This window comes from Phocoena phocoena, chromosome 9 (genome assembly GCF_963924675.1).
Source record: "Phocoena phocoena chromosome 9, mPhoPho1.1, whole genome shotgun sequence".
Lineage (NCBI taxonomy): Eukaryota > Metazoa > Chordata > Mammalia > Artiodactyla > Phocoenidae > Phocoena > Phocoena phocoena.
In genome coordinates, this window is record NC_089227.1 from 60627067 (window position 1) to 60647203 (window position 20137).

The window sequence follows — 20137 nt, forward strand, 5'->3', positions numbered from 1 at the left end:
TTTTTTTTTACATCTTTATTGGAGCATAATTGCTTTACAATGGTGTGTTAGTTTCTGCTTTATAACAAAGTGAATCAGTTACACATATACATATGTTCCCATATCTCTTCCCTCTTGCGTCTCCCTCCCTCCCACCCTCCCTATCCCACCCCTCTAGGTGGTCACAAAGCACCGAGCTGATCTCCCTGTGCTATGCGGCTGCTTCCCACTAGCTATCTATTTTACATTTGGTAGCGTATATATGTCCATGCTACTCTCTCACTTTGTCACAGCTTACCCTTCCCCCCTCCCTATATCCTCAAGTCCATTCTCTAGTAGGTCTGTGTCTTTATTCCTGTCTTACCCCTAGGTTCTTCATGACATTTTTTTCCCTTAAATTCCATATATATGTGTTAGCATACGGTATTTGTCTTTCTCTTTCTGACTTACTTCACTCTGTATGACAGACTCTAGGTCCATCCACCTCGCTACAAATAACTCAATTTCGTTTCTTTTTGTGGCTGAGTAATATTCCATTGTATATATGTGCCACATCTTCTTTATCCATTCATCCGATGATGGACACTTAGGTTGTTTCCATCTCCGGGCTATTGTAAATAGTGCGCGTTGTTTTAAACTGCTAAGTTTGTGGGAACTTGTCACCCAGCAATAGAAGCCTGATCTACAAACCCTGCCCCTGAGTGCATGCAAGGCCTTGGGTCAGTGCCACCTGCTGGCTCCAACTGTCTTCCCGGTCCCCGCTCAGGGCCGAGAGCCTCAGTGCCCCGGTGAATTCCTCGCAGACAATATGCTCCCATCAGCCATGGCAAAGGACTGTTTCATCAGCTGCCAAGCTGCTCCCAAAGTTGGTCGTCAAAGAGTGTTCTATTTGCCCTACTTTGAATATAATTATCAGCATCATTTGCACGACACTGAGTCAGGGCTCAGCCTGTCACAGGCCCCCGATTATCCCGAGCTGCTTTTCTGGGAACAGCTGTATCCATGCCTCACGCTTGCCGCCTCCTCCCACGTGAATTAGCTGTAATTTCCGCACCTCCGTGCTTGCTTGCCGAGGTCCTTTGTAAACGCAAGGACTTGTGCTGGGCCGGGCGCACTGTTATTTTCAAGGCAGCCAAGTCAGGCTCTGAGGAAACTGTAACAAGAGCAAGTGGGACCTGGCCTTGACTGTGGGACCAGCAAGTGGGGAGGGGAGCGCAGGCAGAGGGGGTGTGGGTGTCCACCCCAACAGGAGTTGGAGCCAGACTGAAGGCAGTGAGCTAGCACCTGGCAATCAGAGGGCAAGGCGTGAGCAATACGGCTCTCGGACATACACAGTGTGGCCCGTGTGTAGGATGCCCAGGGACCTTCCTGCAGCAGCAGAATTCTACCCACCAACTCCAGAGTGTGCTGAGGATGTTGGAGAGGGTGGAGGTGGGGGAAGAAAAGAAAGCCCTGTGGATAGAGGAGAATTGGAAATGGAATGGAAGTAGCACATTCTCCTTCAACCAGAGTTCCCTGCAGGGTATTCAGCTCCCATGGGTAAACAGCTGAGTCCCCTGGAGAGGGGACTATGGAAGGTGGATGGGAAATGTCTCTCTCTGAGGAGAACTGCCTGACAGCGATGAAGCTCTGCCGCTGCAGAGTGGCCCACTGCCTGGTTCAATTCTGTAAGAGAGAGAACACCTCTCTTGGTAGAGACGATGCACTTTCACGCCGCAGATCTCTGGAAGGTGCCCTTGTGTATGTGCGTGAACACGCTTGGACCCTATGTGAATGTACATTTGGGCGTACGTAACGGATGGAAATGCACACGTGCATGTGTGCAGAGTATCGTCGCGTGTAGCAGTATGTGTATTTGGGTGTATGCTTCCCCGGGCCAGAGGCTGCATTTGAGGATTTATGTACATGGGGGAAGAAGACAGGGCATTTGGCTCTTCATATGTATCTCTCACTTTTACCTCTTTTGGTACCTACTCCCATTACACCCGCACGTTCCAGCTCCCGGGAAGTGTATCTTCCCTTTTAAGAGTTATGGTTCAGGGGAGAGAACTCAGGACTTGAGTTCTCAAAGACCTGGTATGCAGCCCCATCTCTGCTACTAGTTAGCCTTATAACTTTGAGCCAACCACTCCTGTTCCCTGAGCCTCATTTGCTTCATCTGTGAAGCGGGGTGCTTAGCGAGTCAAGTCTGCACTTAGAATTTAGGATTCCAGATCCCTGTCTCCCTGGTCCTTTCCCCCTGCTCTGACAATCCTTCCCTTGCTCATCCGTATCTACTGCCGTGCCCTGTGGGGGGCGGAACACAGAGGACTTGGGACTCCTCAGCTCTGTGGAGGTCCCAGGAAGCTCTGAAGACAGGAAGACAGGTCTCCCTTCCTTCTTTACTCCAGGTTTCTGGTGAGGTACCTTCAAGTATTGTAGAGTTTCTGGAATACAGTTTGAAAACCACGGATCTAAATAGGCTGATGTTCATTGCCTTGGTTTCTTAGAAAATTCCAAGGGTCCTTGGGGTGGCTGAAAAGGCTCTGGAGGGTATTGGTTTATCTGATGAGGGTGCTGCCTCCTGGGGGAGAGGGCAGGGGGCCTACTTCGGGAATGGTGCTCGCCCAGGGGAGCCCAGGCGCTGCTACCTGGAATGTCCCTGCAGCCTGCGTATCTGCGTGAGAGGGGACCTTTATGAGGCAATGGGCCTGGCCTACGCCCCTTCATGGGGCTGAGCCTTCCAAAGCCTCCCTGCTGCTCACCCTGTTGTGTTTCCAGGCCTTCCAGCGGGCACTCCCTGATGCACCTGGGCCTTCTCAGAGCCTGCCTGGCTGTCTGACTCCAGCACAGATGCAGGAGGTGACCAGAGGGCCTTCAGAATCAAACTTTCCCCAGAGCTGCACAATCTAGAACTCTGGCTCCCACTAGCCTGGGGGAGAAGCCACCCAGGGTCAGCATTTTGCTCCTCCAGAGAAAGAAACCCATACTCCATAGACTGCTATTCAATGAATGCCCAGGACATTCCCCAAATATGAATTAAATGGGCAAATGCCCATAACGCAGCAATTTCACATCCTTTTCATGTCCTGGAGCACAGAGAAAACAAAAACGTGTGTACAGCTCCCAGAGGAAGTAGAAGAGGATGTTTACGGTTACCAAGGGCTCTGAGGGACAGCACCTCCGTACGCCTCTCGTGGCTTCTGGACATATGAGCATGGCCGCTTGGGACGTGCACAGGTAAAGCGTTTAGCAGAGCGCCTACGGCAGTGGTTCTGAGCCTTGGCTACACACTACAATCCACCGGGGAGCTTTTAAAAAAATACTTTTGGCCCGGCCTCACCACAGACCAACTGTCTACTGATCTTGGTGGTGAGGCCCAGGCATGGGTATTTTTAAAATAAATTTATTTATTTATTTATTTATATTTGGCTGTGTTGGGTCTTCATTGCTGCGTGCTGGCTTTCTCTAGTTGCGGTGAGTGGGGGCTACTCTTCGCTATGGTGTGCAGGCTTCTCACTGCGGTGGCTTCTCGTTGCAGAGAACGGGCTCTAGGGCGCACGGGCTTAGTTGCTCTGTGGCACGTGGGATCTTCCCGGACCAGGGCTCAAGCCCGTGTCTCCTGAATTGGCAGGCATATTCTTAACCACTGCGCCACCAGGGAAGCCCCCATGGGTACATTTTGAAAGCTCCCCAGGGATTCTGTAGCACAGGAGGGTTGAGAAGCACTGGCTCAAGGCAAGGTGAACATTCAGCAAATGTCAGCTATTCACGATAAAAACCCCTTGGTGTCCTCGAATGTGCTGTTCTCCCTGCCTGCGCAGCTGGGCTGGTGTGGCTGGAGAGGGGTGGGGGCCAGGAGTCGTGGAGGGAAGCGCTGCTCAGGAGAGATGAATGCTGGGTAGGGCAGCCTGGCATCCATCTCCCTCAGCCACATCTCAGAAAACTGAATTAAAATCTATCTTTTTCGGCGGCTGCCTGCTTGGCTGGCTGGCTTGTGGAAGCGAGCTGAGGCAGTGAGCACCTCCGGGTAGGGAAAAACTGTTGAGGAGATGCCCCAGCCTCCCACCCTAGGGGCAAGAAGGCAACTCAAGGGGTCCTCTGGAAGGAGACCATTCCCAGGGGTGGTCCCTCGGCCCCCCGTCTCCCTCAAGCCAGGCAGGCAGGGTGAGGAGGGGCTGGCTATCTTGGAAGAAGAAGGAAACTGTGGTCCTGTCCTTGGGGAGGCCCGGTCTGGGGGACCAGACCTGGCATAGCTCAGGGAGAACCAAGATTGTTTGGAGAGACCAAAGCCATACGCCTGGATGGGCAGAGAACGGTCTGGGGCATGAAAGCCCAGCCTGCTTCAGCATGACAGGGGTAGCCCACTAGGTAGAACTACACTAAATTGGGCATGTGGACACAAGCTTTAGTCCCCAGTCTGAAAAGTGTGTCCTTGGGCTAGTCCTGTGGCCCCTTCGGGCTTGGGCACTTCATGCATAGAGGAGGGGACTAGCCAGCCTTCCTGGATCCCAGCTCTGATGATGTTCATTTCTGTGCCTCATCCAGGCTGATGCTACTAGGTACGGCTGGGATTAGAAGCCATCTACAAGGACTGTAGCACCTTGGAGAAAATTAGAGAGGTGCCCTGTCCAGGACCAGCTAGAAAAAGCACCCCTTTTGGTGGACTCTGCATGCCTGGCTTGGTGGGAAGTGGGCAGAGCAGGAGCTGGATTTCCACCCCTACCTGCCCCATGCAGGGAATGGATTGCACAGTGGGACCTGGAGCCCTGACTGACCCCTAGCTATGATCAGCTAGGAGCCTACCCTCTGGCTAGGGGCCTTGCAGCAAAGGGAGAACAGGTGAAGGGAAGGGGTGTGAGGAGAGGACCGCGGGTTCATTCCTGTCCACTGGCTGCCCAGGCAGAGAGCAAGCGGTGCCCACCCTGCTCACTGCCCACACCAAGACATACATCCAGGACACAGAACAGAGGGCAGGGGATCCAGAGCCCAGAGAGGGACCTGGAGTATGGAAAAGGGAATAAACCCGGAAATGAAGGCTGACTCAGAGCCAAGGGTCCTCATCTGGCGGCCCGACCACTGACATTCCCAGGGACGGCTGGCCTGCTGCAGGTGACTCTGGTTTCCACCCTTCCTCACACTTCATGTCTCCAGCGTCCCATGCTCCATGCTCCCCTCCTGACTCAGAGATTGCCGCAGCCCCTCCTTCCCCCTCACGATGTTTCACCGTTTACAGAGCACTTTGACACACAGCATCTCATTTGATCTTCAGGTACCCGGGCTGGAGACAGATGAAAGGAGGCTCCCAGGGGTAATGGCAACAATCTAGAAAGGGGTGTACCCAGGTCCAGAGGGAAGTCCTGTCCATCTTGCCTGTCTGACTCTAGCAAGGCACCAGGCCCTCTTCTTTCCAGAGGGGTCTCACCCTATACTGAGACAGAGAAGAACTAACATTCTCCTCCTCCAGGAAGCTTTTCTGGACTGAAAGAAATGTGATCCGTGAAGACCAACAGTGTGGTATACAGAGGCAGGCAGGGTTCACTGCACAGTAAAGAAAAATCATCAACTCACTGAGCGGACCCAGGGAACTCCTCGCATCTTTCCAGATACTTCCTTCAAGTTTTCGTTATGGAGTCCTGCTTCACGCTCCAGTCCTCTCCTCCCCAGTTGGACTAGAATTCCCAAGGAAAGGCTTAAGTCTCTTTCTCTTCCCTCCTCCATCCTTGAAGCTTCCTCAACAAGGTGGCCACACCCAAAACTCGGGCCCACAGGGAGGCTGAACGATGACTTGAATGAGGAAAGACAGAGCCTGGTTGCAGAACTGTGGATGGGGCTATGGAGGGAGACTTGGGATGCTGACGCCTGGGGTAGTGACCAGAAACCGTGAGCAGGGGCAGGTGGGAGCAATGAGCTGGCTGGTGGGAGTGGGTAACTGTTCTCTGTCGGGCTTTGGCTCCACCACCGACTGGCTACATTGTCTTGACCTGTTTAGTTCCCCGCATTAAGCCTCAACTTATCCATCTGTGCTAGGAGGAGGCTGAGTGGTACTACAATAACAGTAGCCATAGTAATTAATTCATTAGTGAGGAAATAAAATCCGTGAAAACCTACTTTGGGATGTGTGTACCATTCTTCTTTAATGATGTTGTTAAGAGGTGGGGGGGTAGGTACTATGATTCCCACGTACAGGGAAGAAGTTGAGGTTCAGAGATGCCCGGTCCCCTGCCCCAGCTCACAGAGCTAGCCCTGGCACAGCAGGGACTGAAGCCAGGCAGTCTGACTCCAGAGCACTGGCATCTTAAGTTGCTGTAGGCCGCCCCGGTAAGGCCCCCACCTCCCTTTTCTGGCCATAGAGGCGTTTTCTAGGGGATCACATTTGAAGACATCCAGGCAGGAATGCCGGAGCTAGCTGACTTTCCCAGGCCAGGGCTGCGTGGGCAAAGAAAATCCCAAGGGGAGTCTGGGACTTGCCCTGTAAGGAAGGCTTCCTGGAGGAGGAGGAGCTGGCTCAGACAGGAAATCAGGAGGACGTGGCAGGGAGAAGGCAGAGGGTTTCTCGCTCTGGGTATCTCAGGAGGGTCGAAAGGAGGGCGGTGAGCCCCGGGGAAGGCCCGACGCTGAGCCCCGGAAGCCGAACTACAGAGGGGAATTGTTGCCTCCGCATCCTCGCCCCCAAGTCTCCCAGCCGAAGCTCTTGCTCCCATGTGCGGCGGGCGGGGTCCCGCTCCACCCCATCCCCGGCCTAACCCCTCCCCCGGGCGCCCATTGGCCTGTACCCCACCCCCAGCCTGCGAAGTGCGCTGGGGGAAGGCGGTGGTCGCTCGCCTCCCTCCTGCCCCCGGCCTGGCTTCGCGGTGGGGGCGGCGCCTCTCCGCAGCCCAGACCCAGCTGGGCTGGCGCGCGGCGCAGGGCAGGCGAGGGCAGGCGGGGGGCGCCGCGCTCGGGCCCCAGGCGGCTACTGACGGCGGCAGCGGCGGCTCCAGGCGAGCGCGGTCCCCGCGTGCGCACAAGCTCACTCCGCCGCGCAGGGACCCACGGATACCGGCAGCCGGCGGACACACGGACGCGGAGACCCGGGCTCGGCGCGCGCTGCTGAGCGCACACGCTCCCCGTCCTCGGGCGGCTCGGGGCGCGGAGTCTGCCCCGGGCCGACCCGCAGCCCGCGGCCCCGCGGCGAGGCCCCGCTGTGAGCAGGTAAGGGCCGCCCCGCCGCCCCTGCCCCTCTAAGCCCTGTCCGCCCTCCCCCGACTCCAGAACCTTCGCCCCTTGGGGACCGCGGAGCCCCTCCTCCAGCTCGGCTGTCTCCGCAAGCAGCGTCCTTCACCGACGGAGAGCGGGCCAGGGCCAGAGCGGGGCCAACCTCCCGAAACCTAAATGAAGCCGTCTCCCGCCGCTGCACCCATCCTGCGCGACTGTCTGATACCCTCCCTCTCGCCCCCCTCCCCCGCCCTCCCAATATCTGGGATCATGGTCGGGGGCGACCGATCCTTGCAGCTCGCAGGGCGTGGGGTGGGCTAGCTACCTCGCGCCCCTCTCCGTGCCAGAAGGGAGGACCAGGGGCAGGGAAGGCACTGCGGCCGGAGGGACCCACAGAGACCTGTCTCTCTACTCCCAGGGCGGACGGACGCGGCTAGGCGAAGCTGGAGGGTCCCCAGGGGGCTGGGTACCGCAGTCCTCACGGGATTTGAGGGGTGGGCAAGCGGCGTGATGTGTACGGAGTGGAGTATGGGCCGGCGGAGAATGTCCCCCTGTAGTGACACCTTCGGGATTGTTCAGAAGAGCGTCGTCTCTCGGTTTCCCGCGGCGCAGAGAGGCGGGGGTCCGGATGCCTGGGCTTCTGCGATCCCGCGAGGAAACGCCCCACGGGGGCCTGCGGGAGAAACGCGGTGGCCTCCCCTGGCTGAAGTGGGCTCGCCTGAGATGAGACCCCTGCCCACTGCCTTAAAGGCACAGGCTCGTGCTGCAGCTGCGGGAGGCTGGGGCCCACATCCTGGGCAGGCAGGACCTTTGCAGGTTGGGTGGCGGGTGGTCCGAAGGGGCCAGGGTGCCAATGGATGGAGCTAGACGCTCAGGGGAGAGCGCAGCCAGGAGCTGATTGTATTTCACGTGGAGCTGGGAGTGGAAGCTCACCCCTGGCCCGTGCTCAGCCCCCCTTTGAAAGCTGCTGGGGGAAGGATGGAGGACCCCTGCTAAATTCTCCAGATGATTTCTATGCTCTTAGTGCAGGTACATGTCTCCCTTATCCGCTCCCCCCGCCTTCCCGCACACACCAAAAGAAAATATACAGCATTTGGCTCTTCTAGTGAGCAGCACTGCATTGGGGGCGGCTGGGGGATGGGCGGGGGCTACACAGTCCGTGGAGGGCAACCTGCCTTGGGACCCTCTTGGGCAGAGGCAGACAAACATTGTGAAGGTCAGGCTGGAGGCTTTGAGCGGCTGTGGGCTTCTGAAGGGGATACAAAACTATGTATGGGCCTTGATTGGGGGGCAGCAACGCTCAGATTTTCTCAGGGGGCCAGTCTGAGTTGGTGCTGGGTGCAGGTCGGGTTGGCAGAACCCCCAGTCCCCAGATGAATCTGGGGCCCCTCTTCTCCACTGACTTTGGGGAGGGCAAGTAGAGGTGCCAGTCTGGACACCAGTCAAAATTTGAGTATATGAATTAGAGATACAACACACTGGGGCAGGCCCTGTCCAGATCTTACAAACAATTCATCAACAAGTGTGTTTGGGTGACCAGGGAGGCGAACCCGGTGCCTTCCCTCCCCTGTGGTGGGTAGTTCATCCATGATTCTGTGTCTGGCACAAGACCGTATGATTCTGTTTGCCCCTATGTGCAGTGAGAGGGTTTATCTCTGGGAAGCCTCTTGAAGGACTCTTTCCTACATTCTAAGAACTAATCAGGCTAAAAGTTTCATTAAGGTCCTGTTTTGTGTAAGGTTAAGGCTGGCAGGGCGTTGATTGGAGAAACACTTTGGAATACATCCTTTTTTGTGCGGCCACCCCTCTTTGCCCTGCTCCTACTTTGGGACACTTCCTCAATTTGTGTTGAATAAACAAAACAAAATGGGTGTTTAGAGATCAGTATCTATACCTAAGAGCCTAGGAAAGACAAGAGCTAAGGCCACAAGGTGGCTTTCTTCCTGGGGATGTGGCCTCAGGTTCAGTGTCCCAGGTCTCTGGCCTCTTAGGGGTGAAGATTTCATTGACCCAGGGCTGGCACTGTTAAGCAGAGGACACCTTGTGCTGTCTGCCAGAGGGCAGAACCAAGGTGTGCCAAGCACAAGCTCAGCTCAGTGCCAGGAAGGCCTTGCTTCCCCGAGAGCTACCCAGTGTGGAGCCGACACTTGGGGTGACCGTGGGTTTCCTGTCTGGGGAGGTATGTGAGCAGAGGTCCCATGCCCCAGACAAGTGGGACAGGGCCTCAGCCACCTCTGAATGGAGGAATCTACAAGTCCAGGGTCTGACTGGTCTGGGCCTAGTGGTCCCGCTGCCTGGCAACATTCAGGCTGCAAACTCCTCAGCTGTGGCGTGTTTGTACTGAGCCCTGGATGCCGTTAGAGGCACATGGTGACAGCCACCTCCACAGTGACACACAGAGAGGGAGTGACACACTGCTGGGGCGGCATAAAGGTTTCCCATGACACCTGCCAGAGAACTGGGGCAAACATACAACAGCAGAGCACGACATACATACGGACAAGGGGACACACCCTCTCACACAGATCTCGACACACCTGGGGACTCAGACGTCTGCCCAGTGAAGATCACAAATTCTTTCTTAATGAGCGTCCAGACGCACGTTGCACTGAGTGGAGAAAGCGTGTGTGTGTTGTTGCGTGAGGGTGGAACGAGGGTGGGTAGGCTTTTGCTGTAAAGGGCCAGATAGTAAATATTTTAGGCTTTGCTGGCCATACACTAGGTTGCAACTGCTCCATCCTGCTGTCATAATGTAAAAGCAGCCATAGATGATACTTAATGCAAATGAGCAGGGCTATGTTCTGATCATCTTTATTTACGGACACAAATTTGAATTTCGTACAATTTTCCTGTGTCATGAAGTATGAGCCTTTTAATTTTTTCCTGACCATTTGAAGATTAAAAAACATTTTTGGCTCACTGGCTGTACAAAAATAGGTGACAGGCCGGATCTGACCTGCTGGAAGGGTTTGTGAACCCCTGGGCTGTAGGTTAGCAAAGAGAAGTGGTTTAAGAGGTGGAAGAAGGGAGGGGCTTAGTCCTGGGTGCCCAAGCCGCCCTAGGGGGGCCCTTGGGTGCTTCCCTTCACCCTGCCTGGAGCTCAGGGTGCCTGTCTATGTAATGCCTGGCCTCAGCATCCTACCTTAGACAGGCCTCTGCTGCGTTCATGTGATAAATCTCCTGTACCAAGGACACCCGGAGACAACATCCATGCCTGAAAATGAAAGGACTTCGTGTCGCTGAGCTCACCAAACAGGTCCTGAGCCCCCATTCCCATTCACCCTCTTTGGCCAGGGGCATGCCCATCTCCACCAGAAGGAAAACCTCAGGGAAACCTGGACATGCCCCTTGTTCCCAGACAGGCTTCAAACTCACAAAGAGAAGGATGAGGCCTGAGACAGTCGAGGCAGGAGTAAGGGGCTCCTCATCTAGGGCTGGTAGTTCTCAGAGGAGGGTGAGGCCAGTGGAGGTGGGTGCAGCCGGGGTGGGCTTCCTGGAGGTGGTGGCAGGAGGTTAGATTGGCCTTGTGGAATATCTGGACATTCTCATCCCAGCTCCAGGCATTGCCTTAGCTGTCACCTTTCCCCCGTGAAAAATGGGCATCAGAGAAGGGTGGCTGAGACACAAGAAATAAACAGACAGTTCCTTTGCGGGCACTTCCGATGTGCCAGTTTCTGATTTAAGGTCGTGCGGTGAATCGGGTCCTGCCTTTGGTTTCTTCCTATCCCTCCTGTCTGTCCCCTTCTGACATTTCTTTCCTGCCATTTCCCCAGAGGGGTGGGCCAGGGAGACTTTCTTTTCCCACTTGCCCAAGCCTCTGGATTCTGTCCCCCACTTTCCATTCCAGCTGCCCTTCCCTGCCCAGGCCCCCATCACCTCTACCCTGAATCCAGGATAGGTTTTCTGCCTGCGCTTTGCTCCTTCCGCTCAGCTCACCAGCCTTCTGAGGAATACTCCCTAAACGGGCAGCTTAGCACTTCACTGCCCTGTAACACTCTTCAGTGCCTCCAGCCCTCTCCCGTGGAGCTAGGCTGCAGTGTCCCTGGCATCCGCAGACTAGCACCAGCCTTCCACCCTCTCGTCCACCCGCAACTCCTGGTATCTTGCTGGGTCCCTCGACACCCCGCATTCACCTTCCTAAACCCATCCACCTGGCACTCCTCAGGGTTTGAGGGTCCCCACCGCATGTTCTGCCTGTGCCAGGTGCCATAGCACCTGCCAGTCAGAGCTGGCCCGCCCTTCCAGGGACTCACAGCTACTCTGGAGGGACTGCTGGCTAGCAGGGGTCAGCGCAGGTGGCAGTGCTCGCCATCCCACCTGCCCCAGCCTCACCCCCCGCCTGGGAGGTGCTAAGCAAGCTGTCCACAAACCAGAGCCTGCTTCCTGTGCCCTCCCTCCCGCCCTCTCCCCACACACCTCCCACTGCCTTCCATCACTTCCCATCCCTCCTTTCCCCTTTCTGGTATCTTCTGTTTCCTCCTTCCCATTCTTCTCCCCTCATCCTCTTTCAGGCCCTGGGGGGCTGTCCCAGGCAGAGGACTCCCAGGACCCCTCCGGGACAGGAGATGTGCCTGAACTAGCCAGTGTGGAAGGGCTTTGCAAGGTGACCTTGGGAAAGGCTCTGGGTCTCTTCGGGCCTCAAACCCTCACCTGTGAAATGGGATATTACTACCCGTGTGCATGTGTGCCCAGCCTTTCCCTACCCTGAGCCCAGGTTCCCTATGTGTAAAATGCAGGGCCTGGGTGGAATCATCGTGGGCCTTCCAGGGACCTGGCTTCTGTCACCTGCTGTGCCCAGGACTCCGGGGACCAGGCTTTGAAAGGGGAACGTTGGAACATCAAAGAGGAGCGTCAGCGTTAATGATTAATCCCTTGATTGCCAGAACACCCCTCACTCCGGCATTGGACGCTGACCTTTATCAGCTCTGACCTTATTGGGGAGGAAAGAGGTTCTTGTCTCCCAGAAGGAAGTTAAGTTCTCTCCCTTTGAGGGGTGAGTTGGAGAGGCAGTGCTTCATCTTTCAGGCTTCCCTCTCTGGTCCTCTGTACTAGGAGGAAGTGGGAGGTGAGTGCTGCTCAGGTTTCGTTAATAAAGGGAGCACGTGTAGAGCAAGGGAGGTGAATGATCCACCTTCCCTGGGTCATCTTTGGTGTGGTGCCCAGGCTTGGCACTGCCCCACGATGGACAGGGATGCTGAGCGGCCAGAGGAGTCTAGTAGGAGATGCCTCAGCTCCATGAGGGCAGAAGAGGGACCCAGGGCTGTGTGGCCCCATGGAGAGGAGGAGTGAGATGCTGCCCTCCCACTGTGGGGGGCTCCCAGGAGGCAAAGGAGCCTGTGCTGCTCACGGCTGGCCTGGAAGGGTGCGGTGGAGAGACATCAGAGCTTCCCCGAGGGCCCTGGACTGGCTGCTGGAGAGGGGTGAGCACCCCAGTCCAGGAGCTGGACCACTCTCAGCTGGGGGACTGCAGAAAGGGTCCTGCAGGCTGTGGGGCAGTGTGGGGGGTGGCTGCAGGGTCTCCGAGTCCCCTCCCACTGCCCGCGGAAAGTCAGAGCCCGGTGAGTCACCGCTGGCTCCGGTGTGCTGACTGATGACACCGTCTTCCTGCGTGCCTGGCGCAGTGGCTCGCCGGAGGAAAACAGCTGCTCTTTCTGTTCCCGCCCCAGGCCAGTCGCTGGGCTTCTGGGGCCTGAGGAGGGCAGGCCCTCCCAAGTCTGTAAGGGGGGCACGTGCGTTCTTGCCAGGCAGGGCTCCAGGACTCTCTCCTGTGTGATCTTGGGAAGTGTCTCCCCCACCTCTGGCCTCAGTTTCCCCACAGGAAAGTCCGTACTGTAGGGGAGGTGACCTTTAAAGTCCATTTCAGGTCTGAAATGCTGTGTCTGTAATTCACTCTTCTTAAGGAGGGTGCTTCAGATATAGAAGTGTGGGCAGAGAGTAGCAGAGGGCCTGGCCACAGTCTCTAGGGATGTGAGAGGGTACTACTAGGGTACCAATGGACTCTGAGCTGGTCTTCTTTTTACCAATAACAGAGAGTGGCAGGAGCATAGGGATGGAGTGCACAAGCTTTGGAGCCAAGCTGCTTCGGTTCACTTCCCAGATCTACCACATGCTTGCTGTGTGTCCTTGGGGAAGTTGCTTAGCCTTTCTGTGCCTCCATCTCCTCAGCTATAGAATGAGGATAATGCTAGGAACGACTGCATGGGTTTGGGGTAGGTGAAATGAGTTAATGCATACTGATTGTTTGGAAGAGTGCCTGGCATGTACCGAGTGGTTAATAAATGTTAGCCATTAACAAATAAAAGTGCAGCAGGCCTGATGTTCCTATTTTGAATATGACAGAGGGCTTATGGTGGTGGAGGTGGCAGCAGGAAGGTGAAAAAACCTGAACACAAAGTGGTAAGATAATAATAATAGTTAACACATGTATAGCCCTTATTGGGAGCCAGGCTATACTCCGCTCTCCATAGTTTACTTATATCAATTGGTTGATGCCTCCCAGTAACATCTATGAAGTAGGTATTACTATTATTCCATTTTCACATATAATTGAATTGAGCCACAGAAAAGTTAAGTGGCTTCCCTGAGGTCTTTAAGCTTAAAACCCTAGCAAAATGGTTCATGAGTCTACCACACTAAATGCCAGGAGGTAGTTTAATTGTCCTCAGATTAGTTGCAAAAGCCAGTTTATCCCAGCAGAGCCTGGACCCAAGAGAGAGCACCTGGGAGTATCAGTGACCAGGTCATCCAGAGCCACATGCGTGGCTGGGCTGAAAGAGCCCAGCATCCATCCTCAGGGAGGGGAGGGTCCAACCCCAGGCTGCAGTGGCCAGGCCTGGCCCTTAGGAGGGTCACTGGCAGCTTGGGGGAGTCCGGAGGAGAGAGGTAGCTGGAACAGGGTGCAGGGGACAGGGCTGGGAATGGCTGACCCAGGGGACACATCTCAAAGTGCTTTCCTGGGACAGAGGAGCCAGGCATGTGGTCCAGAGGAGTATGAGGTTTGGGACAGGTGGCCTCAGACCGTAAACTCTGAGCATTGTCCCGCAGGGGCTGTGCCCAGTGGCCTCGGGGCGGGGGTCAGGGGAGAAGAGGTGGGGGCTGAGGTCACCATCCTGGAGAGGCTGCAGGAGGTCGCCTCTGAGGTTTCCAACTGAGGTCGGGAGTGGGAAGGTCAAGGCCTGGGAGCTCCCAGCTTCCCTCTTTCCATCGCTTGGCTAGTGAGTGTCTGTGTCCTGTTGGGCAGAGCGTGGACTGTAGTTGGGGAAGGTGAACAAGAGGGGGCAAAAGTGGGAGTCAGGAACCTGGGTCTAGTGCCAGAGGAGGCCTCGTGTTGAGAGTACCCCAGCCCCTCCACCCTGCGGCACTGGGCTGGGGGCACACGGCTCTCCTGGTTCACCGCGTTGTCTGAGCAGCCTGGTGACAAAGCAGGGAGTGGGGGGATGGTTAGGCGGGGGCCTCTGATTGCTTCAGCTTGTTTTTAATCCACTGCAGGGATAAGCAGCCCGCAAGTCCGGGCATCGTGTGTGTGTGTGTGTGTGTGTGTGTGTGTGTGTGTGTGTGTGTGTGTCCCCGCGCAGGCTCATATGTGTGTGTACCTGCAGCCACATCTGAATCCAAATACGTCTAACTGCCGCTGAGTATCTGAATGCCTTTGCAGAATGAGTGTGTGTATGATATATGCATCAATAATCTGATAAACACATGTGAAGATCTAAATCGCTGTGTTAGGCATCTGCATTTCTGTGAAGGCGTGTGGAGCTGTCTCTCAGTCCCTGAAGGAATCTCCACCTTTGTGTATTCCACACATGGGTGTTTGTATTGATGCCTTCAGGTGCGTGCCCTGGGGATAAATGTCTCTCTCTGTGGAGGTGACGTGTCTTTACGCTCTTCTTTGTAAACCTGTTTCTGTGTGTGTGTGTGTGTGTGTGTGTGTGTGTGTGTGTGTGTGTGTGTCAGAGAGAGAGAGAGAAAGAGGGAGAGACCACCAGTCCTCAAAACACAAACTCCTTCTCTGCTTGCCCGCTGCCACCCACTTGCGCTCCAGAGCATCCCCAGCTGGCCAAGCTCTTGGTTCTAATAAGTTAAGGTTAAAATGGAGTCTTTATAATCCTATCTATACATGAGAATCACTTGAAGAACTTAAACAACACTGATACCCAGGCATTCTGACTTAGTTGGGCAGGGGTATTTTTTTTTTTTTTTTTGCTTTACACGGGCCTCTCACTGTTGTGGCCTCTCCCGTTGCAGAGCACAGGCTCCGGACGCGCAGGCTCAGCGGCCATGGCTCACGGGCCCAGCCGCTCCGCAGCACGTGGGATCTTCCCGGACCGGGGCACAAACCCGTGTCCCCTGCATCGGCAGGCGGACTCTCAACCACCGTGCCACCGGGGAAGCCCCATGGGCAGGGGTATTTTTAAACACTCCTCAGTGGTTGTGCTGAGCAGCCCATGTTGAGGACTGTGTTAAGAGGTCAGAGCTCATCTTGTGTCCCGGGTCAGGGCTCGGGGGAGGAGGCCGTGAGTCTCCATTTGTGGGGACCCAGTCCTGAAGGAAGGGGGTAGTGCTGTTGCCATCTCAGGGGGCTCTGAGCACTCTTCCCTCTTCCCAGGCCTCTTCCTCCAGGAAGCTTGCTTTATGTCCCAGGGCAGAGGTCTCTCCCAAGAGATGTGTTTCTGGTGGCACACTGCTGGGAGTACCAGGGCGACGGCCTCCAGGAAGGAGCACCGTGTGTCCATTTAGAGACACAGGCCATGCACCCATTTCCCTCCTCTGGCTTTGTCTGGGCCCGGCTGGCTGTGAGGCAGGCCAAGGAGGGAGCTGAGGTGGTGAGTCACCTTCCTCTTGGCTAAGAAGGCTGAGACCCGCAGAAGCAAAGGTCTTGACTGTGGCCAAGTGCTGAGGCCAGAACCCAGGCCCAGGCCACAGGCTGTGTCGAGGGAGGTGCTGGGGGTACCCAGGATTGTCCTGGGTGGAAGCCTCCTTGACTCCAGACCCCAGCAGGCCTTGGCTTGACATTGTCCTATGTGCAGGAGAGTCAATCCAGGTCTCGGAGGCCTTCTGCCTTAGTAGCTCCTCTAGGCCCTCAGTCTTTAGCATCTGCTGAGAAGCTGTGGGCCCGGCCTTCCTCTCTTCCAGCCGGGTTGGTAGGGAACACCAGCTCCCTGCAGACAGGGCCTTGGCCTCCCCAGGGATAGTGGAGATGACCGACCCCTATGCGGACCACTGGTGTCACATCATGCCAGAGGCAGCCTGGGGCCACCAGGTGTATGGAAGGTGCTGGGAGTGGGTACAGAGGCTGAAGCCTGTGCTTGGGGTGCCCAGGGGTGCTGAGGCCAGTGCTTCCCCAGCCTGCCCAGTCCTTCCTGACCCCTGGGGGAGAGGCTGGGCCAGCATCCCCAAGGCTACCCTGGGCTTCTCAGAGCATCTCTTGGGGATACCAAAGCCTCCCTCAGTATTTCCAAGTGGGCGCCAAAAAGGCAGAACAGTGGGTAGATAAAACGGACCCCCTTTTCCTTGAACCTTCCTGCGGCTGGTTTTCTTTCTCCTTTTCGGGTGCTCGTTTGTCACCAGATTGAGCTTGGAGAGGCCAAGGGGAGCTTGTTGAGGCAAGGAGAGAGGGAGGGAGGCGTGGGAGGCAGCCACTGGGGGCACAAAGGGCCCCAGGGTACTGGCTGCTCTGCCCATTGATGGGGGGTGTGTAAGGACTCGTGGTTGGGAAGCAGCCCCCATGGGCCTCTTAAACCAGCCACCTGTGGGTTAGTGGTGGCCCTGACATGGGCCTACTCAATCTTTTTAATAATAATGGTAACAAAAAATTTTAATGATTGTATAGTATTTCATTGTATGGCTATGCAGGGGCCTGTTAACAGTGCCTGCTCGAAGGATGGTTGGCTGCCGTATGTTTTGCTGTTGATGCTATTTTAAATGATGTTGCAGTGAATATCCTTGCATACGCTTCTTTCTGTATAAGCACAAATCTCTCTCTAGGATAGACACCCAGATGCAGAATTGCTGGCTTGCAGGGAATATGTGTTAATGATCAGTTTTAGAAGCCGACCGGACTCTTCCTCTGGGCGTGTGCTGGGGCTCCCTCAGGCTCCTCACTCGACTGCCCGTGCCCTTTCTGGTCCTTAGTAGCGACTTGGGCCTCAGAGCCACAGGAGCTCTGGGGGGAAGGTCCTTGAGGTCCAGGCACATCCTTCTCAGTAGTCACTCTTTTTGTCTGTTGCATTGGTAAAGGCTTTATCCTGGAGGCCAAGTGGGCTGAGGCAGGGTGAAAGGAGGCTATGTTTGTTGGGGACCGGGCTTGGCTGCTGGAACAAAGCGGCCCTGTATGAGTGAGTGAGTTAGAGAGGAGGGCACGTAGCAGCCTGTAGCTAGGTAGGCCGTCAGGCTGGCTGGGTGGCTCAGCGCTGCGGGTGCACTCAGTCATCCCGGCTCCTCTCGGTGTGTCGCTCCCCGCCTCTTGGTGTTGTCCTGGCGGCTCTGTCCAGCCTGGGTCTGGCATCGGGGAGGGGGAAAGAGCAGCAGGGGTGAGCACGTGTTGCCTTAGGGACAGGTGGCACATAGGTGGCACGTGTCCCTGTCACCCACCTTCCATAGGTGGGAAATTCATCATATGCCCGCACCTGAGAGCAAGAGGCACCTGGAAATGTCCTCTCCAGGTGGGCACGCATGTGCCAGCTAAAACTCTCTTCCTGCGGAGGGAGATTTGGGGACACGGTCACCTGCTGCAGAGGAGAAAGCCATTCAGACCATTCTTGTAGGCGCCCGAGCCAGCGTGTTCCCTGCTGTATCACCAGTGCCTGGTAGTGAGTAGGCACTCGGCAGATGCTTGTGGGATAGAAGAATAAAGAACAGCACGAAGGCATGGAGGGGGGTTACCCTTGGAGGCTTTGCTGCAGGTAGGGGTGGGGGGCTGTCGCCGCCCCTCTTATGCCGCTGGACCCGCAGGATTCATACCTTTCCTTTCTTTCTAGCCTGTAGATACCTGGGGCTGAACAGCAGCTGCTGTGAGTGTGAGGCGGGCAGCACTGGCCTGAGCCTCCTTCTGGGCTGAGAAGCATCATGGCCAGTGTCATACAGGCCTCCCTGGCTGCTCTCCTTCTGCTGCCTATGGTAAGGGCCCAGGACCCTCCCCTCCATGACCAGCTAGAACCCCAGGCTCACCTGAGCTCCCACCCCAGATAACCTGTGTCTTTTGTGTGCTATCAGCTGGTATCTCTGCCAGTCCCCCCCTGGACCATCTGGCACTTTTGGGTGAACTAAAAAGGGTGCCCCTTCCTCAAGACCCTGTACCGATTTGACCAGAAATTGTTACATAATTTACAAATCTATTATGACAGTAACATGTGCGGCAGCCTTTAGAGTTGTACAGTACACAACCTGCCCAGGTGTGTGCAGGGGCCCTCGTCAAGGCTGCAGAAGGCGCTTGTCATCCTGGTCCCCAGCTCACTAGTCTCTGGCAGGTTAGAGCTCAGAAGGCTGCTCTCTGCTCATGTCTCTGAGTGAGAGGGATGGGGTGCAGGGTTCCCAGACATTGGCCCCTGCCCCTCAACCTGGGAATTCTGACCAGCATGGATGCAGCTGTCTTCAGAGCCCTGGATGCCAGTCCTGCCTCTGCCCTGCCTTACTGTGTGAACCACAGACCAGCTCATCCCTTTCCGTGCACATCTGTGAACAGTCTGAGCTAGACTGGATCCCTGAGCGCTGCTCTCGGCAGCTTGGGATGCCTTGTGCCTGCCTCCACACTCGCCAGCATCCCCTTCTGGAACCATCGCTGCCCTGGAGTTTTGAGTTGAAGTGACAACACTAGGACACAGCTGTCGTGATAGCATCCGTGAGCCTTGAAGTTACTTGGTCCTACACTTAAATCCAGTATCTGCCACTAACCAGCCATGTGACCTTGGGCAGGAGTTTCTAAACTTCTCTGTGCCTCAGTTCCCTCCTTTGTCACATGGGGCAGGAGTAGATGAGAGTGGCTACTAAGCCCCACGGAATGCTACCACTGTCCTTCACCTGCAGCTCCCAGGCCCCCAGAGGAGAGAGAGGATGAGCTCTCTCAGCCCCTCCTCTTTCTCACCTCCTGCTTGCTCCCCTAAAGTGCACTGCTAGCCTCGTGGTCTCTGGAGCTGGACTGCATGGGTTTGAATCCTGGCTGTACAGTCTACTACACTGTGTGACCCTGAGCAAGTTTCGTAATGTCTCTGTGCTTAAGTTTCACATCTGTAGAATGGGAAATGGTAAAAATAGCGCCTGCTCTGTGGTACTCTTGATATATATATGCGTGCATATGACAGAGTAATGCACTCAGTTAGTACGGTGCTCTGTGTGTGCTTGCTAATGTTATCATGAGACATGGAAACTGAGACCCAGGAAGCGGGTGGGATCTGCCCAGGTCCCACACTGAGTTGGTGAAGGGGAAGAGTCCTCATGGCGTCTGTGACGAAGTGGAGGCAGGGTCCCCGCTGGCTCTGAAATCTCTCTGTCACTGTCGTCTTCCTGCTTCTGTCGCTCCCCTTCTCCCACTGCCCCGGAGGCTTAGGTAGCAGGGCTTGTCGGTGAACCTCCCTGTTCCTTCTCACCGTGTATCCCCTGTGCCTCCTGCAGGCTACCGCCATGCACTCTGACTGCATCTTCAAGAAGGGACAAGCCATGTGCCTGGAGAAGATCCAGAGGGCCAACGAGCTGATGGGCTTGAATGACTCCTCCCCAGGTGAGGAGGGTGGCGGGGAGGGCCACCATCCCTGGCACATCCAGGCCAGCCTTAGAAGTGATGTCCCAGCCTCTGGCCAACTTATAGAAAGTAGTGGAGGGTACAGGTCCCTGGGTCCCTCAGAAAGTCCCTTGGGGTGATGGAGCCCTGGATCTGCTCTAGGCAGTGACACTGGGGTTGCCCTCCTTGGGGATGGCCTGCCCTGGATGCCTCCCTCTGGAAGGGGCTATTCCGGGTGACTGGACGTGGCCACCTTCACTCCCATGGGAG

At 55.9% G+C, this 20137-nt stretch overlaps 1 protein-coding gene across 5 annotated transcripts in view; it reads left to right on the plus strand.

Annotated features, from left to right (window-relative positions):
- The first annotated feature begins 18174 nt into the window (after positions 1 to 18174).
- Positions 18175 to 20137, plus strand: part of ADCYAP1R1 (ADCYAP receptor type I) — a 37832-nt gene continuing 35869 nt past the window's right edge. For 2 of the 5 annotated variants that reach the window (XM_065884088.1, XM_065884090.1), the window contains exons 1-2: positions 18175 to 18270; positions 19762 to 19867. In XM_065884088.1, the coding sequence (XP_065740160.1) occupies positions 18220 to 18270; positions 19762 to 19867 (157 nt within the window). In that variant the 5' untranslated portion in view covers positions 18175 to 18219. The remainder of the gene's footprint in view (positions 18271 to 19761; positions 19868 to 20137) is intronic. The other 3 variants (XM_065884085.1, XM_065884087.1, XM_065884086.1) reach the window with 2 other exon arrangements.